Consider the following 26,477-nt stretch of genomic DNA (forward strand, 5'->3'; position numbering starts at 1 on the left):
TTGCCAGCGTCCACCTCTTGTTTGATGTGGTCGCTCAAATAGAGAAGGCATGTGTCAGTGGAGTGGGATGTTCTGAAGCCAGATTGGAACTCGTACAATAATTTATTAGTGGCAAGATACTTTTCAACCTGTTCATAGACTATTTTTTCCATCACTTTCGAGATGGAGCTTAGAATAGAAATAGGGCGGTAGTTGCCGGGGTCTAATTTACTCCCTTTCTTGTGCAGGGGGGTTACTTTGGCCAGTTTGAAATCTAGGGGGACCTGTCCCTGTTTGATGGAGAGGTTTACTATGTGGGTGATGATTGGAGCTATAGAGATGGCTGAGTCTCTGAGAAATTTGGAGGGAATATTGTCATGGCCAGTGGCCTTGTGGGGTTGGAGGGCACTCAGTTTCTTAAGTACCTCATCAGTTGTTACCATAACTAATTTAAAATCGTCTTTACAAACACCTAGGTTTCTGTAGAAGGTTTTAATGTGCTCTACACCAAAGAGCCCAGAGTGGGAGGGCAGATTGTTAACCAGCGTTGTTGATATGTTTGTAAAGAAGATGTTCAAGTAGTTGGCCACATCAAGCTTGTCAGTGATGAGAGTGTTGTTCGCTTTAATGTTTATGTTTGAAAACCTGGTTTTCAGTTTCTGACTATAGCCTAATTGGTTGTTGAGTAGCTTCCAGAGCTCTCGAGGATTGTTTTTGTTTTCCTCAGCTTTATTATTAATAAAGTTACTTTTGGCGGATTTTTGTACTCATCTTTGAACAAACGTCATGCATGGATTTGTCAGTGGTGTCACAACTAAGCATCTCGACGGCACTGGTCTGTCCTTGGAATGTCGGGTAGTGGTGGTGGTGTTAACCTAAGCGAGTATATACCTTAGACTTAGAGTACTCTAAGCAGGTATATACTGACTAAAAGGTGTTAACTTGCTGATCAGCCACGGAGCGGAGACGGAAATGCCTGTATGCTTTTTGCAAAATACCGGATACGGTAGGCGGACACCTTGCAGCCTGATTTGAGTGACGTGTACAGTAACCAATCGCGGCTACGACTCGAACACTAGTCTGTTCCCTCGGCGGACAGAAGAAACGTGACAAACGTCACAGACAGTGCTGCTGTGAACTTGGTTGGTTCAGTTGCCGGGTATTGAATTACCTCCGGGCACGAACATCAGCGTGAGTATAAACTATATATATAAATAGTAGTTGTATAAATATGTACCGATGACTCGGGCAGGCCCCGATGTTTTTGTACCAGTCAATTAATGAAGTTTTGAGCTGAACTCATGGTGCGTCTCCTCCAGTTAGCTAGCTAGCTAGCCGAAATAGCCCTCCATGCTAAGCTTGCATTAGCTACTGTAGGCTAATTGACACCTGCTGCTAAGACCTGCTGGATAAAATCTACATCTGCGTGTGCCTTCTTTAGTTAACCAGTTTAATGGCAGAATAGTTACTTGTGACAACTGTCAAAATGGTTCTGGAACGTGCTCTACAAAGTAGGGCATTTACAATTACAAATAGAATCATGCTAGTCTCATTGACTGACTAGGGGTACGATTAAGAATCCTTAGCAGCCAAGGTAAGTTGGCTAGCGTTGATATCACTCATGTGCAACCAGTTAGTAGTTCAATGTATTATGTACGGTAACTTTGACGCACGCACTTGGCACAAGCAGTGTCCACCACTGGTGGACCACCAGGCAATGACTACTAATCACCTGTGCTGTGCCAGTCACCTCCGCAGGTGAATTTGTGTTACCGCTGGCTTTTAGATGACCTTGGCCGATCTGCAGCCCCCATACTCTCAATTAATCCCCTCCTTTTTCTGTCATATCCTTCCTTTTAAAGTATGGGCAGTGTGTTGGCTGCCAGCGCCCCGGCCCCAGCCCCTGCTGCAGCCGGAAGTGGCCAGGGGGGACCAGGCCTGATGTCTGTCCCTGCAGGGTTCACCATGCCTCCAGTTTCTCCTGTCCCTCCAACATCTGGCTCAGTCCAGCCTGCAGATGCTGAATCCCCTCTTCCAAACCCAGGCACATATGAGGAGTGTCACCGCAAATGTAAAGGTCAGATCTTGTTGTAAGTTGCTCTGGACAAGTGTGCCTGGAATGTTGAAGGATTTTGCTTTAATCATTTTCACTTTAAACTACATTTTGGTAGCCTGGGCAGTGGGCACCATTCCATTTCGGGTTCATGAACCGGTCAGGAGCGGATGATATCGCTACGTCATGTTGTAGTATTGTTTTGTAGTCAGCAATATTCCGGAACTTCCCTTTCCCTCAAATTTCTCAATAAAAGCTACAGGCTTATAGAGCAAAGAGGAGATCCGGGCACACTTAATGTTAAAAGGAGGAAATATTTTATTGACCTATACGGTCTTCATCAGGGCTACAGGCTATGAGAGTGAGAGCTTTTATTGTTATTCTTCCGGTTTGAGGGAAAAGGAAGTTCCGTTTGATTGTTCCTGCCCGCTCCCGACCGGATCATGCGGCACTTTTGGAACAGAAACCAGGCTTTCCTCCGAGGTGGAAAGCCTGGTGAGGCGAGGCTTTGGGTCCACGTACATAATCCATCATTGGCCAAGTATGACCCAATACAAAAATGCAAAACAAAGCTTATGCACATTGCAGGCTAAAAAGACCAGTATTGGACGGCAAGTAGACACTACCACGTTGTCAGACTAGCATCCCTCTGCATTCGCAATTTTGTGAATTGCCAAGATAGTCCCTTAACTCTTTGAGAGTTTCAAGGATTTCTATATAGTAGGTAGACTTCTCTATGGCATAATCCCGTTTTTGAATGATTTATTGAAAATTCTCTGTTGTGAATGTGTGACAACGAAAGACCTTCAGAGAAAGCTTGACTTGTCTGCTTACAGGAAAAAAATTAACTGAGTTGATAAAATGTTTAGTTTTTGTGTTGGAAGCCATTTAAAAGAGCCTGCATTTACACTGGGTAGTGTTTCTAGGACAACAAAAAAAGTTATGCCCGGTTGAAGTTTTATTTTCTAAATAACTTTTTTTCTGCTGGGCATATATAGCCATGCAATATCTCATTTTAAAGGGTGAGTTGTCTAGTTCAATTAAAATAAAATAAAAAGTTTCTCACATGTACCACTGTTGATATTTTGCCATCTATAAATAGCATGGTCAGTCATGATCAATCTGACCTATCCAGCTAAAAGTCCCCATAGCTCTGAATTGGAACATCATATAAACTCAATTATTTTTGGGGTAAAATTAGACATTCTAACGCACATTTTGATATATACCATGTTTACATAGTCTTACCAGTACCTTGTCTGTTCATGCATGTATCTCAAAAACCTATTATGAAGAAACACAGTTTTGATAAAAAACACATCCAAGGACATTGTTTTGATATGACTTGGTGCCCATGAAATGTATCAAAATATAGACTTGAATGTATACTGTATTATAAAAAAGAAATTGAGTTATTACCATCTACCGTTACAGAGTAAATCACAGTTGAAACTTGCTTAGTCATATACAATAAACCTCACAATATAATAGTGAACAAAATAGCCATGACAGGTCTAACTCATTGTAAAAGCGTCTTTTATTTTTTATGACTACTAACATAATAAAATGATAAATATTACAGAAAATAAATAGGCCTACATACAAAACAGTTACTCCTCCCCTAGCTCTGATCCATAGCTCTAAATGCGCATTTAGAGCTATGGATCAGAGCCAATGTCCCCAAACCCAGTTCTTGACGGTGTGTGAGTTAACCTGACTCCGCCAGATGGGGCAGCAGAGAGTACACTGGGTTCCCCCCTCCTGCTCCCATCTGGGAACTCTCAGGCAGACTTGATGCCCGGCCACAAAACGGCCTGGCCAATCATCATCAGCAGCAGCTAGAAGCTAGAAGCTGCTGCTAGAAGCTGTGAGCTCTCCTCCATCAAAGAACAGTTACAGATGAATTCGTCCAAAGCAAACTTTTTATTTTCGCTAGTGTGCAGTAAAGATGTTTGTCTGACCATTTTAAATCTACTTTTGCGCGTGACGTTCCGTGGTACCAGTAAAAAATCACCATGACACCACTGGTTACAGGGACAGTCAGTGTGACTTTCACTAGTTTTTGTTTCACTGTTCTCATGTGCTCTCCATAATTGCTTTTCAGAAAGTCCACTTCATCTTGTAACTTGGCAAATCCTCGTCAAGAAGGATTATAATTTTGGCCTTGCTCAACAGTCAATACCTTAGCCCTTAATCAGACATCACATTCAGTTGGACAATGCACGTGGGTTTCTAAGTTGTTAACATCCTATATAGACCAATTATTTGTTTACAAACATTGGGACTGGGCACATGGGTGACTGTTTCATGTAATCAATTCCCAACAGATCTCCAAACCTGTTGTTTTGGGGAGCGCTGGTTTCAGTTCATTCAACCTCCTCTTGTGTGTTTGCTAGTAAGATGCACCCTAGGAGACATTTATACTTCAATGTGCAACAGTATTGCGCACAGAGAACAGCTGATATACAAGCTCACATTGCATCGCGGATGTGACTGTTGTGAGCGTCTGCGTGCACGACACCATCGCGGGACGAAGCATAATTTATACTTGTTGGGTTGCAGGTGCGCGTGCAGCCATGGACAAACAGGCTCTTCATGAGCGCAACGTCTTATGACAGCGACTGGAGGTGTGGTTTTGAGGACAACTGATTTGAATTATTATTGTTCAAATACAACAGAAACCAAGGATTATATATTTCAAGGTCGAGAGATCACAATAAAAATCCTAATCATTCTTCCTCCACACTGGGAGAAAAATAGCATCTGAAAGTTTGATGGTGCATTTTTTTTTTACACGTGAGTGCAGTTAGAATTTTTCCATTGCATCTTATGAGAGGCAGGGTTCTTGTGCTGCCGGTATGCTGTTGCTTATCAGTGTGACGTCGTCTGTTAAGGCGTCTATACCTTCAAAAACAAAGTATTGCAAGGTTCTTAATGGCGAATTTGTGGAATGATACTAGTCCAGGAACAATAACTTTAATGTATATATATTTTAAATGTTATGTGATCATGTTTAGACCATGATGGATTATATAGTGGAACCAAATATGAAAAAAAGACTGAATGCTGAATGCAATGTAAATCCAATGTTTGACCATCTATAAATGCTGTATTTTATTCATGTCATCTTAAAATCCAGTTTAAAGAAGTGTTTGCTTCATATCCCCAATTTTGTTCTGTTCTCCTTTCCAGAGGTCTTCCCTATGCAGATGGAAGGAGCACGGTTAGTGGTCAACAAGGGTCTAAGTAATCACTTTCAGGTCAGTGATGGATCCAGTTCTCTTGCTTGTGTTGAACGACTTACCATAACCACTAGGTGTCAGTATTGGCCAAGTCAGGGATCAGGGGCCAGGGCACCTTGCACATTCATCCCCATTGATACAGTGTAACACTATTTTTGCTGGGGAATTCTTCAAAATAATGGCGCTAGAGTGCCAGCAGATGATGCAGATTTTACTCTGAAAAGCCCCGCCTTCTGACCCCCCCCCCCCCCCCAAAAAAACCAGGAGGCATAATCTTCCGTTCTTACCTCACGCTGTCACATCTAAAGTCTCTCTAAAAGCATTTATAGTCCAAACGAGATGCTTCCTGAAGTCAGAAATGAAGACAGAACATTGCCCTTTTGGTCAAAACCATGGAGAGCTCCCTAGATTTAGAGTTATGAGCCATTCTAATGGAACCATAAACAAGAACGGCAGTGCACATGCACGAAACTAGGGATGCCAAACGACTCATATTTGGCCAATCGATAAATCGAGGCCGCAAATCGACGAGTCGATCGACTTTTTTTCCTATTTATTTTCCATTATATTTTATTTTTTTATTTTTGTTGTTGCTGCGCAGCAGTTGAGGAGAACGCAACTATGCATTCCTTTAAGCAACACAACTTCTGCAGCTGCATCCATATGTTTAGAATTTGCATCAATGATCAAAGCCCATTAATAAAAAATAAACTTTATTTTGTAAACAACGACACTGAAGGAGCAGCGGCGCTATCGGCTGCTATGCTATCAGCTAGTCCCAACTCAAGTGTCTGCAGCAGCCTGTCACAAGTCCCGTAATGAACTGATACGGGACGCACGTTGTTCCGTATTTTAATGTCGGGTCGGGGAATAAATACAGTATGAATGACGGCGGGATTTATTTGACAACGCTGTCCTGCTTTCTTCACGAGAAGAGAAGAGCGCTCACAGCTCAGAACAGAGCGGACCTGTCTTTGAGCGTGAGCAATGAGATGCGAATTGCGAACCTGGGGTCTGGGGGCTCAGAGCTGCAGCCATTGGCTCATGATACGAGCACACGACCAATGGGACAGAGCATTCAGTGTTGCTAAGATACCCTTCCCCTTCACCCCACACCCTTGGACGATGGCGCCCTAACTGCAGCCAGGGCATGCATGTGAGGTGCGGCGCTGACAGGCGCAAAAACAATTAAAAATAAAATAAAAACGATTTTTCGACTCATACGTTTTTGAGTCGCGGAAGGCATGAGTCGAAAATCGAGTCGATTTTCAACTTTTTTCAACATCCCTACACGAAACATGAGGAGTACGCTGCAGAAGGAAAGGAAGGAAAGGCCAACCAAAACATTTTTTTTTATATATCAATAAAAAAGACCTAAGGAGTAAGGACGCCTATACACGTCCAAGGCACCCTGTGGTTTTGATTCCCAGGACTTGTATACACGTCCTTAGCATAATCTGTGATAAGTGCCTCAGTATACAGGACATGTGTTGGTTAACAAAACGGTTGGCAAAACACTGAAATATGCTTAAATTATTAAAGCACAAATCGAATGTGACTGAATGGAGTAAGTTTATCATCGTAATTGAACAATTTTCATTGGTTATTTTTTCTTTTGACATTAAATTAGATCTGATTTCAATTATTTAATCTGTCGGCATGAAGAGCAGACTGCTACATCATCAGGACTTTTCTTTATGAAACAAATGTGTAATTTATTGTTCTGGATGTATAAAACTCCCAACAAGCCCTTGAATATCATACTGTATGCATGTGAGTGAGAGGAGGGATAGACAAAAGAGCGATTGCATGAGAGGAAAGGAGAGCGGAATGTTTCGTTATCAAGTGATTGTTGTAACATGAGTATGCATTGGCAACGTGAGTGTGTTATACAATACAGTACATGCATGCTTTACTTACTTGGGGGTGTGCCATACATGTGCTGTAGTGTAGCCTATCCTTGTGTACATGCATGTGTGTGAGGAGAGGTGAACAAACAGCCTTTATGTTCCCCTTGAAGGAGGAGTGTGGGGTTGTAACTGTACTGCTTGGAACATAGAGGAGAGAACATAGAGGAGAGTGTTGATTGGCTATTTCTGCGTCATTGTACGTGTTTTTCAGCTAATCCAATAAGGCTGTGGGTGGGACATTGAACCAGTCTACAAAACAACAACATTCTGATTGTGTTCTCGGTGTGAGAGGCACATCAAATATTTGCACGCATGCCAGTCAAAACAATTTGACAAATTCAAACTATTGGTAATTGGCGGCCGCAGGATTGGGATCATTCGATACATTTATTGTCAGCTTGCACTGAAATGTGTTTTGTGTCCATGACGTCACCGTTCAAGATACAGACAAGACATACAGAATATATTACAAAAGATGCATTACAGGACACAAATCACAGAAGCAGACAGGAACAAGAACAATAGAACATATCCTCTTGGTTTACCGATTTTGGTTTAAAAGCAGAACAGACTGGTGTACAAAAGAGTTCTTTAGCCTGTTTTTCTTATATTTAGGGAACCTAAACCGCCTCATGGAGGGCAACAGTTGATCATTCGATCCCTCTTCCCTAACATGTGCTATGAAACAGTTCTTGTATGTAAACGCAATTAAACGGCTCATCCATCTGGCTTAGTGTCTACTTTGGTGTACACAGTTCCAATGTTATGATTACAGCTGAACATATTTGTGTGTCCCGTTTCTTTATAGATAAGTCATACTGTTACCTTAAGTACCCTTGCGGATTCTGGCTATCGGTTTGGTTCCACCTACGTAGGCACCAAGCAGACTGGACCCGGAGAGGTAGGTCCACCAGTCCATTTAGCACTCCTTGTTCCCATGTGTTCTTTGATATTTTGTTGGAAAAAAACAAACACAACATTATCAAGTTTTGTTTTATTTTGACTGAAAAATAAATGAAACCTTGGTTCCCCTCAGTCATTCCCAGTTATGGTTGGAGATATGGACAACACCGGCAGCCTGAACGCACAGATCATCCACCAGCTCACCACCGCTGTTCGCTCCAAAATAGTCATGCAGGTATACAGACCGCTGAAATATATTGGTATTTTATTTCCTTTTTGTCATTTCAGGTACGCTATTCTTCTAGTTAAGATACATTTTCATTAAATATGAAGAACAAATGGAATATGCGAACAATTCTAAGCATATGTTTGTTTCTTAGAGAATGTTACACATGTACAGTATATCATCTAAATTGTAATGTTATGTGTGCCTTTTTGTATTTTGTAGACTCAGCAACATAAGTTTGTGAACTGGCAGTGTGACATGGAGTACCGCGGGGAGGACTTTACTTCTGCTGTAACATTCGGAAACCCGGATGTCTTCGTCGGCTCTGGTATAGTTATGTCGAACATGCCATTGATTCACAAATTGCAAGGGTTAAATGGTGCATTTATATAGCGCCTTTATCCAAGGCGCTTTACATAGATTGTGCATTACATTACATTCACCCATTCACACACCGATGACAGAGGAAACAATGCAAGGCACCTACCTGCACAACCTCTGTCTTGCTCGGGGGAACTTCGACACTAACTCTGGGGGAGCTTGGGTTCGAGCTGGCAACCTTGTGGTTCCCATCCAGCCACTCTACCCCAGAGCCACCGCTGCCCCAAAGGGTGGTAGAGTGTGAGAGAAACCAATCATGAAAGTTAAGGACAAAACATAGTTGACCAGTTCAGTGGCCTTGTAGTTGGTGTCTGTTCTGATACTGGGAGGTTGGTGGTAAATCCTTGGCTAAGTCATACCAAAAGACTATAAAAGTGGTAACCAATGCCTCCCTGCTTGGCACTCAGGATCAAGGGTTGGCTTGGGGGTAAGTCCCTGTGACATACTAGAATCATGTCCAGGGGGTGTACTTGTATGTACATCAAGCAGCCACAGGCTATATGGAATCAGGAGATTATATGGAATCAGGAGACTGAACAACAGGCCACATGGCTCGGGAAGGGTAGGTTCCAGAGACAAACTTACTGTGTGTGTGTGTGTGTGTGTGTGTGTGTGTGTGTGTGTGTGTGTGTGTGTGTGTGTGTGTGTGTGTGTGTGTGTGTGTGTGTGTGTGTGTGTGTGTGTGTGTGTGTGTGTGTGTGTGTGTGTGTGTGTGTGTGTGTGCGTGTGCGTGTGCGTGCGTGTGCGTGCGTGCGTGCGTGCGTGCGTGCGCGCGCACAAACACACCACAAGATATAAAAACTTTATTGTCCAATACATATATAAAATGGAAATTTGTCTTCGGCACACCAGCAGTCAGTTCACAACAATAAAAACATTACATAAACTACACAAATGCATTAAAATACTATATAACGCAGCAACAGTGATCATGGGCTGTGGGGATTAGGTGGTGAACTATTTAAACATTTTCTTATTTAAAATGTCCACAGCAGTTGGCACAAACAAAGTTTTGTAAACCTTCTTTTTAGCTAATTTAACTCTAAGCCTCCTGCCTGATGGCAATAAGTCAAATTCAGAACGAAGAGGGTGGGTGGAATCATTGTAAATCTGAATTGCCTTTTTGGTTATGGAGCGGTTGTATATGTCCTGAAGTTGCAATTGCTTGTCTCCAATGATCTTACTGGCCTGGTTGACTACCTTGGTGAGCTTGTATTGAATGGTCATCGAATTAAGTCAAAGAAAAATGTATGTGTTCGTTGCAGGTATTTTGGTGGGCCACTACCTCCAGTCCATAACACCAGCACTGGCTCTTGGTGGTGAGCTGGTCTACCACAGGAGACCTGGGGAGGAAGGAGCCGTCACCTCCCTCATGGGCAGGTACACGGGTAAGATCTACTAGTACACACCCTCACTGTAAACATGTAAAATATGGTTTTATAGGGTGAGGAAGGATTCCTTTTGAGTAGAATTTCATACTGTATCTTTTGTAGATGTTATCTTTTGTAATGCTGTATTTGTGCCACTAGTCTAGTAGTCAAAAAGGATAGTTGAAACGGGGAAGCAACAGGGAAGCATAACCAACAACATTATGATGTGTGGAAAGTAGGAAACCCCAGAGGGGAAGATATTGAGGAAGAAAACCACAGATCTTATTTATTTAAAAAGGAACAGGACAAGAACGGGTGAAGACCTGGTCAAAACATTTTTATAGAATATTTTTTGTTATAACTTTTACTTTCCTTCCTCTCCTTTAAATCTTTTGAGTGCTCGGATTCAGGGGTCATCAACATGACTGTACATGGACAAACGTGTCCTGTCCGTGGCAAGACCTTTCTATGTCCGTAGCCCATTTTATGTCTTATTTACAGTGAAAAAGGTGCAGGAAAAGATAAAAAACAAATCAAAAAATCTGTTCAGAACAATCTGTGCTACAAAAGCAAAAGAAGGAAAAGAACTGGGCAAGTAAAGCTGGCTGAAAAAGACTTTCACAGTTTAAAGTGTCCAAATATAACAACACAATACTATAATATCACTCTACAATCATAAACGGTGGAAACCTTGATCCACAGCCTGGGGTTCCATCACCATCAGACCTCCAGCTTAGAAGTTTGTTCACCTCTGATCAAAGAGCCCTTGCCTGAAACTAGTTGTGACACTGCATTATGATTCCTTTAAATCCTATTATTAGGGGTGTGCATCTCTCCCTTACAAGACGATTCGATACGTATCGATACGCGTGGGCTACGATGCGATTCGGGGACGATACATTTTATATACAGAACGATTCGATTCAATTCAGTCCAAATCGATGCGATTTCGATTTTGTGGAATTTCATGGAATTTGATGCGATGCGATTCGATATGATACGGTGCGATCTGACACATTTAACCTTTTTTTTGATTTTTTATTTGAAGCTAGATCTATAAAGAATTAATCACATTTTAATCGCATATCAATAGGCCTATTTGACCTGAGCAGTGAGCTTTTTTTTTTCAAATGGATTTGTATATGAGTGAATCAATGAATAGTGACTACATAAGCATAGGCAATAAAACAAGTAGTAATAATATTATTTATATAATGCTTCTCTGAGTACTTAAAGACACTTTTCAAGGAGAACATGAGACAACTTTATTAGAGAAAAACTAAGACTATGGAATAGAATAAATTAAAGTGGAATGAGATATTCCAGAGGTGGGTTTGAATTTATAGGTGGTGGCATGTCTCTGAGTTTTGGGAAGTGCATAGTTTTGACAGGTCTGCCTGCTGTGGACAGTGAAACCCTGACCATTAAACACGGGCAGACGCAACGATACAGTCTATCATTCATTGTTAAAGCTCCAAATGATATTCCCATTCGTCTTTGTGTCTGCCCGTGTAAACGCAGCAGCGAGTGTGAGGGGTTGGGGAACGGATGGAAAGTACATAGTGTTATTAAGGAGGACTCCTTCTAACTCCTAACTATATGGAAGTTAAACTAACATTAGCTCCCATGCTAGCTACTAGCTAGTAGCTTCCCTCGTCAGACAACAGAACACCACCACAGATCGGGTGGAAGCTGCTGATATCACTGCTTGTGCCCGTGGATGGGACATAAGATTTAAAAGGCTATGGAAGTGTGGATAAAAGCGCAGATGTGTGCAATAAAGTTGTGTCGGATCTGCCTGTGCATCCTGTCTGCTGCTCGTATATACTCTATGGTTGTGACTGTCGCTGGCTGCTGATGCATAGTTAATGAGCGTCATAAGCATGCGCCCTTCCTGCGCTGGAAGTAGCAGATCTACAAGTTATCTCCCCTTCGCAATGCACAGCGCTTTGGGCTTGTACATCTGTGTTTTTCCCGCAGTTAGTTGAATTATATCGATTCACAACTTTAGGATCGAACCAACGTCCGATGCAGACGCTATTTTGACCGATCCAGACACACGTGCATCGATGTAGTCACATCGTTAATGTTAAAATCGATTATCGATCCTGGGTTCGAATCCTGCTTACGCCACTATTTCTGTGCGAACTACAACTTGGTTTTGGCCGATAAAGTAACGCTTTAGACCAGGGGTATTCAACTAGATTAGGCCGGGGGCCTGTTGACAGGCTGAGTGTACCAGAAAAAATCTGTCCCCCTTTTGCAGGTTCAAGTTCGGTCGGTCACTCCTTCTGTCTGTTATAGTACGGTGAAGTTGAGTTGAGTTGAATTGTTTCAGGTTCCAGGTATGTTTTATGGTGAAGTCAGATCCCAGGGCAATACTGCGGCTCGCATGTAAGGCCTGGGAAAAGTACTGTACTGCTGGGTCAGAGAGCACCACTCCCCCCCCCCCCCCCCCCCCTATACGACTCGCATAGAGAGCGGAGCAGCCCCCTGGCCATGTTGACAGGTTGAGCCTTTCAGGAATATCGGACCTCATATATACAGGGTTCAAGTTGTCCTTCCACTCCTTCTGCCTTGTGTAGTGCACCCGAACGGTTGTGAGATACAAATCTCTGTGTACTGTTTGTTCCTTAACTGTTCCCACCACGTCACTGGAGGATCCAGTGAGTGGCGTAGCGGCTGGTCGGTGAAGTCAGTCAGTCAGACCCCAGGACCCTACAGCGACTCGCCTGTAAGGCCTGGGTATCTATTGAACTACTGACGGAGAGAGCACCGTACTATACCTCCAGCGTCTCGCCTAAAGGATAGAGCGGCCTCTGCTATGAAGGACACCCTCAGCGGCTCGCCTGAGGAGTCCGGTCGTTGAACACAGGAGTCACAAGCGCCTCGCATGTGACATGAGTTGAGAGGAAAAGCAGACTTTAGTAGATTTCTTCTCTTTGTCCTGACCGTGCATGTCAATTGAGGCAACTGACATATTGCTCACCCAAAAGTGCATGATTATACCCTGGAAACATAATTCAGAATGTGCAGAATATTAATTACAGTTACAGTTACAGTTACTCACCAAAATAGACGGATACAAGACCAGGGCGTTGATTTTCCAAAAGTGAAGATTTATTATAAACTTGTAGTTGCATACAAAAATGATATAATCAATAAAAATAAGGATCTAAGGACCTTTTACCATGTCATATACAAACACACTTCCTACAAACATTACATTTTAGCATTAAAAACTAATTAAAACGCAATACTGTTTCTAAGGATCTAGGGAGGCTAAAATAACATCATCCCTATTTTATATTAAAACTTGTATTTCATTTAACATGTTTAGGCTTACACCACATGTTGTCATATGAAAACATGAGCAACCTGGAATCAAACTTCTACTTAGTTAGTAGTTAGTTAGTAGGCAAAAACAATCGTCCCTTCTTCAATTCAACTTGTAAACCATTACAAACAAAACGGTTACTAATCATATCAGATTCGGAGGCGAAAACAAAATCAAAACACAATAAAATGAATAGTGTCTGCCACATCAGCTGACATGGGGTGAAACTAGGGGTGGGGGTGTAAATCTCTCATAGAGACTTTGGGAAACCAGGGGAGGTCACAATAGGTCAGTAAGACAGTTTACTAATCTCCTAATATGGAGGACAACATGCACGTCTGCTGTTTCGTTCCCTTTTATCGTATGGGGTATAAAATATCTTCTCATAGTAACCATATAAACTTGACCATACAAACTTTACAATAGATTAATAGATTTAAACAAAAATAGATTAATAGATTTAAACAAAAATAGATTAATAGATTTAAACAAAAATAGATTAATAGATTTAAACAAACACTTTGGCGAACAACACCAATGATCTCATCACACTAATGACATCAATCACCCCTAAACCGCCGACTTCTTTGATATATCAGTGGGCCTGTTGTGGAACTTCAAAAGTCCCCGTTCCTGCAGTAGAGTCTCACAATGGGTCCACCCTGGCTGGAACGTCCGTCCTGCACATACTCTCTTGGAGGAGACTCACGACCCCTTGGGTAAACATTATAAGCCTTGCGACCCCAATGCCCATATTCATTGCTCTGTGGCCGCCCGGTCTGCATTCTGGGGAAAATTTCCTCATACTTTGAAGACTGCGTCATATGCTGGAGAGGCGGCCCCTCCCTCAGATGAGGGTTGTCCTGAAGTCACCAGCCCCTGACCCTTGACCAGCGGCTGTTTTCCGCGATTCCCCTGACCTGACCCCATCCAACTTCACTGAGGCCTACTGCCTGTCCACAGGGCCACAACTGTAGAATGATTGTGTGTGGGGGGGCCGCACAGTGTTCACGCGCGAAGCGTGAACATTTGTGGGTTCTCAAAATTCATTTTGTGCTCAAACACGAAGATTTATGTATATTTCTGCACAGTAATGAGCAGGATAATATGTCTATGCAGGTATATGCTACCTTAGAATAGATGGAGACCTATTTGACAGTGCATAAACATAATTGCCTTGACATTAACGACCATCAACGAGCACCAGCTGGACACACACACACACACACACGCCAGTTGAATACCACTGCTTTAGATCATGGCCGGTTAAGACTGAGGTGACAGAGTCCGACATACATGGCCGGTTAAGACTGAGGCGATGGAGGCCGACATAGGTGGCCGGTTAAGACTGAGGCAATGGAGGCCAACATAGGTGGCCGGTTAAGACTGAGGCAATGGAGGCCAACATAGGTGGCCGGTTAAGACTGAGGCGATGGAGGCCAACATAGGTGGCCGGTTAAGACTGAGGCAATGGAGGCCAACATAGGTGGCCGGTTAAGACTGAGGCAATGGAGGCCAACATAGGTGGCCGGTTAAGACTGAGGCAATGGAGGCCGACATAGGTGGCCGGTTAAGACTGAGGTGACAGAGTCCGACATACATGGCCGGTTAAGACTGAGGCGATGGAGGCCGACATAGGTGGCCGGTTAAGACTGAGGCGATGGAGGCCGACATACATGGCCGGATAAGACTGAGGTTAGGGTTTGTGGTAGGGTTAATAATGTCTCACATAAAGTACATACCCGTGGTTTTATGCGGTGCCACTCAAAGTGACTACTGGGTTGGACTTGCTGGATGCATGGGCCAACTAGTATGTGCTATGGGCCATGATGGAGTCTGAAAAGGTGGGTTTTCATAGCCTGGCTAATAAGCCAGACTAATATCACACAACACTGTCGCGGTATATTAGTCTGGGCTGGCTCCACTTGGATTTCATTTCCCGGGGGGCGGGTTCAAACATTTTCTCTTTGACGCAATTGGTCAGAGCTACTGTCAGTCAAAGGTCTCAAGCATTGAACGTCACTGTACCAAAGCCCGCCCATATTGCATACCGTGTCCCGATTGGCCCGACCTGTTCTCGGTTGTAGGAAAGAGGCGTGCTACTGAGCCTCGCCAGACCCTAATCCGCTGGCAGGGAATTTTTTTTTTGCCAACGGCTGATTCGGTCTGGTTTATTAACCAGGCTAGGGTTTTCAGACTACGGCGGAAGATTGGGAGTGATGCTGCAGTTCTGATTGCAACGGGAAGTGCATTCCACAGTTTTGGGGCCAGAAGGGAGAAGAGTTTGGGACGTGTGGAGCGTTGTCCCGGCGTTTTTAGTGAGGGTACTTCCAGCTTTCCTGCGTTGGCTGATCTGAGTGCGCGGGGGGTTTTGTAGGGTTCAATCATGCTTGCAAGATATGGGGGAGCCATACCTTTTGGTTGCTTTGAATGCCAGCATCAGAGTTTTGTATTCTGTGCGGGCAGCGACCGGGAGCCAGTGCAGGGAGCGGAGCAGGGGGGAGACATGTGAGAATTTTGGCTGGTTGAAGACAAAGCGAGCTGCAGCATTTTGGATCAGTTGGAGAGGCTTAAGTGCACATGCCGGTAGGCCAGTAAGGAGGGAGTTGTCTGGATTAGGAGCTGGGCTGATTCCTGGGTGAGGAACGGTCAAATTCGTTGTATGTTATAGAGTGTGAACCTACAGGATCGAGTGACAGCTGTGATGTGGGTTTTAAACGAGAGCTGACTGTCCAGGACAACACCAAGGTTCCTGGCTGTTGGGACAGACGTTACCAGGGCGTTGTCTACGGAAATAGTTAGCTCCCGCATAGGGCAGGACTTAGCTGGGAAGAAGAGAAGCTCAGTCTTGTCTGGGTTCAGCTTGAGGTGGTTGGAGGACATCCACTGTGAGATGTCAGCCAGGCATGCAGTGATGTGCTCTTCCACCTGAGTGGCAGAGGGGGGGAAGGATAGAAGGATAGGATACATGACATTTCAATCCCAGGAATCTGTACAATCGGGTTATGATCTCGTTATGCCAGAACTCTGGATGCACCAATATGCAAGCTGCATTCTTTCCTTTTACACAGTTTACATGACGGCTGCTAGTGTTTACTGTACAGCTACGGTATGTATCTACCAACAATTGCCCAAATTGACGTAAACTAAACGCCATTCATAAACCATGCCTCCCTTGATTGCAGTTTTAGGTATTCAAAGGAAATCTTTGAATGTTTTCACACACCTTAACTTTGTTGGTGATATCTTTTTCCTTGTTTGAACAATAATATTCACCGGTCTCTTGATAGTTAGGTTCATGTTGACTTAAAGCTGCACTATGTCATCATCATTCATCATTTTTCGACCTTGGTCCAGATCATGGATTTCACAATGCCACGCCAGACTTTCCGGTCCTTCATTCTACCCCGGATTTGAACCCGGTTTCCTGCACAAGTGCAGAATTTTGTACCGTAAAGCTAATAGAGCTTAGGGGTTTAAATGTAATCTTGACCATCAGATGTGTCAGATCCTGTGTCTAGGTGAGACATGACCTTTGACACAATCTAAATGTCTCAATAAATGAGCTGGGAGACAAAATGCAACAATCCCAATTGTATAAGATATATTGTATTTTAACATACTCTACCATACAGATTGGACAAAATTACATTGTATTCATTCAAAATAATTACATAGTTTAACTACTGTAGTAGTGGCACAAAATCAGCATTAGAGTGTGACAGATGGAAGAACTCCAGCTCAGGTCAGCATACCAATGTTATCCAGTCAGGAGAGGGAACCCCACAAAGATCGTATCTGCTTCAATTTTATTGTTTTCCAATTGTTTTCTGCACATATTTCTTGTTTCATCACTTCCAGTAACCTGTATGATTTGGATAAAATTGGTATCCTGACCTGAGAAAGTATCTTCTGTTTGCTAAAGCACTACAGAGATGTGGAGACTCCTGTTTGTTAATAATTACTCTACAGCAATTATTGGAATATGTAGCTATTTAACACTATTGTTTGTTGTTAAATATTGTTTTTGCCGTGTGATCCAATCTTCCCTCCAGGTGATAATTATGTTGCTACGTTAACTCTTGGTGGAGCTGGAGCTCATGCTACATACTACCACAAAGCCAACGACCAGGTAGGTAGCTTTGTTACATCTCGCTATCATGTGGTTGTCTTGAGTTTGCTGTTAATCATCACATCTGTCCCTATAGTGAATGTAAGGACATCTTCTTTACCAACAGGGAGGTGTGAACTCTAACTAAATTTAAACAATATGTACTGTATTTAGTGTTTTCATTCCATATTCTATTTGATGTCTTCTAGCTGCAAGTAGGGGTTGAATTTGAGGCCAGCACGAGGATGCAAGACACCACAACATCGTTTGGCTACCAGCTGGACCTTCCCAAAGCCGACCTTGTTTTTAAAGGTAAACAAATAACTAGTACACACATTATAAGAGTGCTGTATAATGTGTGTGTGCTTGACAAATGTTTAGTTGTATGATTCACCAGTTTCCAGTACGTTTACCATCTTTCCTTTTCTGTCCTGTAGGTACGCTTGACAGTAACTGGGTTGTAGGAGCAACCTTAGAAAAGAAACTATTGCCTCTGCCCCTCACACTGGCACTGGCGGCCTTCCTCAACCACCGCAAGAACAAGTTCCAGTGTGGCTTCAGCGTCACCATCGGCTAGAGGGGCCACTGGCAATCAAGAGCCAGCACACAGGCCTCTGCTTGGACAGGCACAGAGACACGCAGGGACCTGGACTGATCTTTTTTGTAGAAACCAGATTCAGAGACTCTTATAACTGACTTCAGGGACAGAGAGAGCGCAGAGAGAGCAAGAGAAACGACTACCCAAGGAGCCAGGACTGGCCAAGCCATGCCTACATACTGTAGCACAAATGTGTATTTCCTTTTCGTTGTATCTGGGGGAAAAACCCCAGAGGCTAGAGTGATGCGTGGCAGAGAGCATCAGGTGATGCATGTGTGATGTTTAATTGTGTTGAATCAAAACAAGTTTGTTAGACTTGATATATCATGGATTGAAAATAAACAATTTCTTTTGTAATGCTGGATGTTTGTGGTCGTTTAAACAAGACAAAGGACGTTCAAGACATTGATAATGCTGCCATTCCTGGACAGTAGTGTATATATACAAAATAAAGAAGCCACCTTTGTGCTTCTGGAACACGAGAAGCCTGCATTTATGGTTTAATTCCCCAGGAAGGTGGAGGAACATTGTTGCTAATGATTTTAATTGTGGTGGAAAGACGGCATTAATCAACACCCTAACAAGGGGACGGAGCCATGTTAGGATAGGTCAGACAACTAGCTAGAGGGGGATGATAATTGACAAATTATTTTTTCTTATGGGTTACTTATAATAACAAAAAAAACATTGCTAGGATGCAACTGGGACGTATCCTCAGGGATGTATCCTAAGGTCATCAGGGTTTCGGGTCTTCCAACATCATTCCCACGTAGCTGCCCTCGATCAGTCCCTTAGGGAACCAGGGACACACAATCCGCTGCTCCAGAACTACTCTGCCGGTACTGGGCGTGCCATCCGGCATGTGGAGGGACTAGGCACTGGGTTGACTTCTGGCCGGGCACTTCCTACATCTCACCAGGAGTACGACCGGGATCTGTGCGTTGCACCAGATTCCAGCATCAGACACTTCATAATGAATATATCTTTGCCGAATAGTAAAAGTTAGGTTTTGTGCATCTAATATGGCTTAAACTCTAACTTTGCCTGGCAACAGACTACGGAAAAAGTTAAATTATAAAATTGAAAATGGATTCCTCAATATTATCATGATGAATTCTCCAAAGACAACGCATAAATGGGACTATACTTTGACATGCAATTGTAGAAGGTAATACAACATTCATTAATGTATATTTTAAATGGAATGGTTGAATCGAATAAAAACATAATGAAGACCTCTACCTAGGAATTACTTAATTCACTCTTCTTTTCTGTATCATCCTCAGATGTTGGTGTTGTGCTGCCACGCCCTCGTGTCTGGCCCCACTTGGAAGAGGCCGGCCTCCGAAGATGGTCTACTCCAGGGGTGTCAAACTCATTTTGGGGCAAGGGCCACATTGCGCGAAAGGTGACTTGATGAGGGCCGCGGCCAGTTGCAGCTCACATGGGTTGACTTACACTACTTGATACTTGGCTTTGTTTTCTAGACTGTTTATTGACATAAATTGACTTTATTTGTATTACAGTTGTAGGCTACAAGACGTTTGGTATGAGATGTGGAAAAAAGACCCAATAAACCACTCGAAAATAGTTAAAAATGCAATCATTATTTTATCAAAAATATCCAAAATGGCAAATAGGGCTTGCAAACCTTGCACCTTTGGTATGCAAATTCGGGGGGTGCGCCATTTTGGCTGTGATGAGTCACTACTATACCTGGCCAACGGATAGGCATACAGTGGTGGAAAAAGTACTAATTTGTTTTACTTAAGTAAAAGTACCAATACTGCAATTTAGAATTACTCCGTTACAAGTAAAAGTATGGAATTGAAAATGTACTTGAGTAAAAGTACAAAAGTATCGGCATCAAAATGTACTTGAAGTACTAAAAGTAAAAGTACTCATATTGCAGGGCCAGCAGACCACCATGGTCCATCACCATTACTTTTTTTAACCGATATTGATAAGATCCTGCTTCTCAAGACCGATACCGATAACAGATAATACATTCAAATATACCCCCAGCTCATATGTCTAGGGACTTTCTGAGAAGGGCACTTCTCATTGAGGTTTTTACACACTAAAAACACGAGTTAAATTAACTACTGAGGTTACTGAGAGTGTACGGGAGAGTCAGAGTTAAATGAACACTCGTGTTTTCAGTGTGTAAAAACCTCAATGAGAAGTGCCCTTCTCAGAAAGTCCCTAGTATTATTAGGGTAGGCTATATTTTTATTGTCCATTTTATTTTCTTGACAAGTGACAAAGCACCCATGGGTTTTTAGTCCTGCTTGTGGGGAAAACAGTGTCATAGGACTTGAAAAAATAAATATGTTCATTCAGTCAGAACTATTCTGGGTTTTGTAGTCATGATAATGAATAATGATATACTGTATTTGGTTAAGTCAAAGCTATGTTAAATCCATCTTTGCCCACTACTAGTATTTGTTACCTTCAGGTGTGCTAATACTACATAGATTAATATACATTTACAAATAGCCTATATCTTTATATATTTTTTATATATATTTGAATGTATTATCAGTTATCGGTATTGGTCTTGAGAAGCAGGATCTTATCAATATCGGTTAAAAAAAGTAATGGTGATGGGCCATGGTGGTCTGCTGGCCCTGCAATATGAGTACTTTAAGTACATTTTGATGCCGATACTTTTACTTGTAACGGAGTAGTTCTAAATTGCAGTATTGGTACTTTTACTTAAGTAAAACAATTGAGTACTTTTTCCACCACTGTATGCCTATCCGTTGGCCAGGTATAGTAGTGACTCATCACAGCCAAAATGGCACACCCCCCGAATTTGCATACCAAAGGTAAGAGGTTTGCAAGCCCTTATAGGGTGTACCAAAATCTCCTGGAGGGGGCGTCAACATATGTGTCACGTGGTAGCGGCCGCCATACTTGCTGGCTTGTCTGGTTTGTTTACATTGAGCGACTATCCGTGTGCTTGTATACGTTCTTTTTTTAAACTGACCTCACAATGGTGCAGACTTGCTCAGTAAATAAGTGCCACAGCAGGTCACGTCGAGGAAATGAGCCAGAAAACGGAATTAGATGTTCAGCTTTCCAGCATGGAGACAGCATCAAGGAACCCAGATTGACAAGTTTACAAAAAGACGTAGAATGGCTTGGATCGGCGCACGGGCGCAGAGACATAATGTTCAACAAAGTATCTAAGCACAGCCGTGTTTGTTCACAACATTTTCCTTGTCCTTGTAATGTATTTGGGCCCGACGTTCTTTCTATCCACCCTGGTGTTGGTTCACTATGTTGTCGCCAAGAACGAGCTTAATATTTACAAATACATACCACCGTCACTCTATTCTGAGTGATGTGGGCTAGAATTTAATGCCCACGAGAGGGCCGTCCCAAGCTTTTCAGACGCCGCCCCCCTCTTGGTGACATACACGTTAGAGCGTCGCAGTCCCGCCTCCTACCCTGGACCAGGAAATGAAACCCAATGCATTATTCTCATAGACATTTCTTAAAGTATTTATTTAAAGACGGTTACGCCGCGGACAAAGCCAACTCGAGTCGTGACAACTCATGACAACACAAACAATATTTTGGACCAAACAAATAATTACAAAGAAGAAAAACAACAAAAAAAGTGTTGTAACCTGCCGTTTTTTTCTTCTTTCTAATTATTTGTTTGGTCCAAAATATTGTTTGTGTTGTCATGAGTTGTCACGACTCGAGTTGGCTTTGTCCGTGGCGTAACCGTCTTTAAATAAATACTTTAAGAAATGTCTATGAGAATAATGCATTGGGTTTCATTTCCTGGTCCAGGGTAGGAGGCGGGACTGCGACGCTCTATAGGGCTTGCAAACCTCGCACCTTTGGTATGCAAATGACATGTAGCCATCATGAAATCTGACACTTTGCATCTCTTTGCTTTGACTATCGTGTGTAAGTAGAGAGACTATATTCCTCACTTGGTAAGGGAAATGAAACTACTGAGCTGTAACAACTATGGTTAGCCTCTTCATGTCCTGCTGTATCAGAGTGTGAGGAGAGTAATCCACAACAACTCAACTAGTAGTTGAATAGACTGTTAACGAGCCCATCAGTGACAACATTCCGCACCTGGGCCGCATGCGGCCATAGCTATTCCTTCCTTCCATCCCACACACACACACACACACACACACACACACACACACACACACACACACACACACACACACACACACACACACACACACACACACACATTCCTGGTACTCAGCTGTTCATTGTTAAGCAATTAACACTTTGTGTGCCCACACACCACTTTCAAAAAAAAAAAACCCCAGAGTGCCCACGTTTTACATTTTTTGACATGTTTTTTTTTTTTTGCACACAGTGTGTGCTTCCTGCGTGGACTTGACTCCTTTTCGAGGCTCTAGTCTAGAGCTTATAAAACGTCTCTTGCACACCTACAAAGGCAACAGGTGCGTTGGAGAAGACCGAAAGAGGGTCCAACGCACTGGAAAAGAAACAACTTAGTCAAAATTTGAAGACAGTGTGTGGGCTTTTTTTCTTTTCCAGTGGCTCAAGAGCTTGACAAACTAATATTTTTGAAGAGTTTTCAAGATTTGTGCTAGGACAGAAAAATACATACGCAATATAGGCTCTGTGGATGATTTTATCTCCCTTTTTCACATTCGATTAGCTCCTCGCAGCAGATGTGTTTTTCCAGTTAAAATTTGCTGCTCAGCCAATCAAATCAAATTAGAGAAACTGACCTGGCATTTTTAGCTTTTATTTATTGACAGTGGAGAGAGACAGGAAAAGCAGAGAAAGTAGGGGGATAACATTCAGCAAATGGTCTGGCAAGCAGGTCACTGATCAGATCACTGTACGAATGTGGTATGCACCCAAGCCTCAGCCAGAGCTTTCTGGGTCAGTTTTTGTTTCTCGCAGCCTCTCATAGCTGTGGAAAGTAATGAAACCTTGCCTATGCACCTTTAGTTTTGGGTCTGGTGGGGTGTGGCGGCTCTCTACAGAACATAAGCTGGTGTGCAATGGATTGGATAGGATGTGTGTATGTGTATTGTGCAGGACAAAAGATGTTCCTTTATTTCAGATCCAGTTTTATGACTCCTGTTTTATTGTGCCCAACGGCATTGGGTACATGGTTTATAATACATTTTATGAGCTGTGATCCATAAAATCCTAAAGCTGTTTCACAAGCGACACTATTATGCTAAATTAGATTTATAATATGAAAAGATATGTTATATTTGTTACCAGTAGTGTAAGTAGTGATTCAATTCATACACTCAGCCTCCCCGCATCTATATTGTGAGGGCTTTAAACTTGCAATTGATGAACAGTTCTTTAAAGTGCATGCTACTTGTTCCTCTACTAGGTTTTGCACACTTGTGCACAGGTGTGCTCATTGAAGACTTGTCAGTTTGTTGCGACAGATGGTAGCAGTTAACTATGGAATCGAGTATTTCCCGTCAGTTAGTGTGTCGGACACCATATATGGTGCCCAGGTCTCGTGACATCATGTGACATCATCAGGGATGGATATGTGGAGACCCTAATGTCATTGTAAATGCGACCTGCTGTCGCAGTTAAGCCCATAGGCCTATATGGAGATCCCTGATGTCATCACTATTGGCCAGAAACTCTACATCTACCTAAAACCTCAAACCCTTAGATCTCCATATATGGATATATTTCAGAACCTGTTCTGACATTCCATATTTCGATCCTTCCCCATTCATCCTCCCTCTTCGATGTCTCCCTTTTGACTTATACCTGTCCATTCAAATTTCAAACTAGACGGGCCTGCCCCAAAGTTATTAGTGCAGCGGCGCCTGGCAGCCGGCGAAAACTAGAGTTCTCAACAGGCCCACCTATCCATTCAAACTCTAGACGGGCCTGCCCCAAAGTTATTAGTGCAGCCGCGCACGGCAGCCGGCGAAAACTAGAGTTCTCAACAGGCCCACCTATCCATTCAAACTCTAGACGGGCCTGCCCCAAAGTTATTAGTGCAGCCGCGCACGGCAGCCGGCGAAAACTAGAGTTCTCAACAGGCCCAAAAATGAATGCCCGGCCCTACCTGGGCCCTCATCAAACCCTGTACACTCAAGAGAATGTCCCTGCTACCACCCTTAGATCTCCATACTGTATGGAGCTGACCTGTTCTGACATTCCATATGTTGATCTGACCTCATCAAACCCTGTACACTCAAGACATGCTCCTTATATGGCCAGTACAGAATTCATTCCATGTTGATCTGACCCCCCATGCCAAAGCGCCAGCGCTCGCCCAGCAGTCTTCCGTCAACGAGGCGGATGCGTGCACGCGACCTCGCCCTCGTCGCTTCTCGCCCTCAGGCGTCTTACTGGTTTATGTTGTCTGTGGTTGTGAGCAGTTGTCGGTTCATTGTCATGGAGAAATTATAATCTTACCAAATTATATAATTAAGTGCACCGTATTACTGTACACTTTGCAGTTGGGGTGTCATTGTTGGTGGAACTGTGGATAGTGATTCAGTTGAGAGTAGAGTACTTTATTCATTTTTCTGATAACGGTAACTTTCTTTTAGGTATACATGGTAGTCAGCAGACTTTTGAACAAAGTAGAGTTTATGTAATTGCAGTTGAAAAACTAATGAAACTGAACACAAGTTTTGAAGAGGAGAAAGGGAAATATGTGAAAGAAAAGCAAATAGCTAAGCATAGAGTTACAGCACTGCAGGCTGTAATTGACCTTTCAGGTTTCAGGTCTTGTGATTCTGGTTCATCAGGGTCTGACATGTCTGTTAAGTTGAGGTTGTGCCAAAGTATGTGTGTGTGTATATATATATATATATATATATATATAGACTACAGTAGACTACAGCACCTACAACAAAGTATAGTTAAACCAATGTGGTAATCAGTGGGCTACAGGGGCATTAGATTATTTTATTGCGGAGTTGCCTTAACCACTTTGACTGTTCTGTTCCCTACATATAACTGAACTGGATTCAGGGAAGTGGCAGTAGGTGTACGTCCTGCTCTACCAGTTGAGTAGGTAATGGGTTGGATGGTGGTCAGGTTCTAGCTGGGGGGTTTAGGCGTAGGGAAAACCAGATATTGACATTTCTTTCCCTCTCGCTTTACGTCATTGCCATAGGTCACAGGGTTTTCCCTCTACAATACATCACCTCTCTGTGCCGGACATTTCTCATCTACAAGCTCACAATGTGCTGTGTTATGAGCTTGTAGATCAGCTGTTTTTTCCACATTTTGTCTCTGGGTTATACATAATCAATCCAAAGTCATGGTTCCACCAGACATTGAAATTGCTATTGAAAGCCAGTATATTGTGCTGAAATGGCAGGACTTTGACTTGACTTTATTGTCTCCACCAGGCCGAAGGCATGGGGAGAGAGTATGTTTTGCACTCCGTCCGTCCGTCCGTGTGTGTGTCCGTGTGTCCGTCCGTCCGTGTGTCCGTCCGTCTGTGAACAGCTAATCTCCGGCATCGTTAACCCGGTCGATGCCAAATTTAGCACACACACTCCCTGGATGCCAACGATGAACCTCTGCCCCAAAATTTCCAGAACGGCCTGTTATAGCGCCACCAGGAGGCCGCTTTGTGCAAAACAAGTTTTTGGACAGTACACCTACAGATTTTGTCCAAACATCACGCAAATTGGTACACAGTCTCTCTAGAGCCATTCAACGAAACGGGTTTTTCAGATTTCTCAGACTCCATCCTGATTGGCTAAGATTGTCTTCCAAAGTTCGCAGGAGTGCTCAGTTTCAAACAAAATGCTGCAAATCATGAACACATCGTGTGATTTCCGTGAAATTGTGCACGCACATTCCCACTAGGCCGAGGAAGAAATGCCTTGTGAACATTTTCAACTCAGCCTCATGGTGGCGCTATAACTGGCCGAAAAGTGTTTTTACCTCCAATTGCACGGATTTGTGGATAACTTTGTATGCCAACTCCCTAGAGGCCAAGGAAAAACCTTTGCCTGGAATTTTTCACATCTGCTCTTTATAGCGCCACCAGGAGGCCGACATATGTAAAACACATTTTCTAATATTACTCCTTCAGATGTTATCCAAATTTCACACAAATCGGTACACATGCTCTCCATAGTCATGTGATCAAGACGGGTTTGTTTGATTTCTCATAATCCACCTTCATTGCCTACGATTGGCATCTAAACTTTTCAGGAGTAGCCCGCTTTGTACCCGTTTTGTACAAATCGCCACAATTACTCAACGCAGCGTCCGATTGCGGTGAAACTGTGCATGCATATTCCCACTGGGCTGAGGAAGAAATGCCAGTTTTCAAATCAGCCTCATGGTGGCGCTACAACAGGCAAAGCCGTGTCTCACACACACACACAC

At 43.0% G+C, this 26,477-nt stretch overlaps 1 protein-coding gene across 2 annotated transcripts; it reads left to right on the forward strand.

The window, feature by feature from the left end:
* Window positions 1–1,018: 1,018 nt before the first annotated feature.
* Window positions 1,019–18,467, forward strand: tomm40 (translocase of outer mitochondrial membrane 40 homolog (yeast)). 2 transcript variants are annotated; one of them, XM_079503232.1, is made up of 10 exons: window positions 1,019–1,170; window positions 1,842–2,056; window positions 5,225–5,292; window positions 7,993–8,085; window positions 8,221–8,322; window positions 8,536–8,641; window positions 9,960–10,082; window positions 17,457–17,533; window positions 17,722–17,824; window positions 17,950–18,467. In XM_079503232.1, the coding sequence occupies exons 2-10, from the start codon at window positions 1,843–1,845 to the stop codon at window positions 18,087–18,089; spliced, it is 1,026 nt and encodes a 341-aa protein (XP_079359358.1). In that variant the 5' UTR covers window positions 1,019–1,170; window position 1,842; the 3' UTR covers window positions 18,090–18,467. The 2 variants fall into 2 exon arrangements, with proteins under 2 accessions (XP_079359358.1, XP_079359359.1); XM_079503233.1 differs by lacking the exon at window positions 1,019–1,170 and adding an exon at window positions 1,426–1,573.
* The last annotated feature ends 8,010 nt before the right edge of the window (window positions 18,468–26,477 follow it).

The sequence above is a fragment of the Electrona antarctica genome (assembly GCF_951216825.1).
Source record: "Electrona antarctica genome assembly, chromosome: 6".
Taxonomy (NCBI): Eukaryota; Metazoa; Chordata; class Actinopteri; order Myctophiformes; family Myctophidae; genus Electrona; species Electrona antarctica.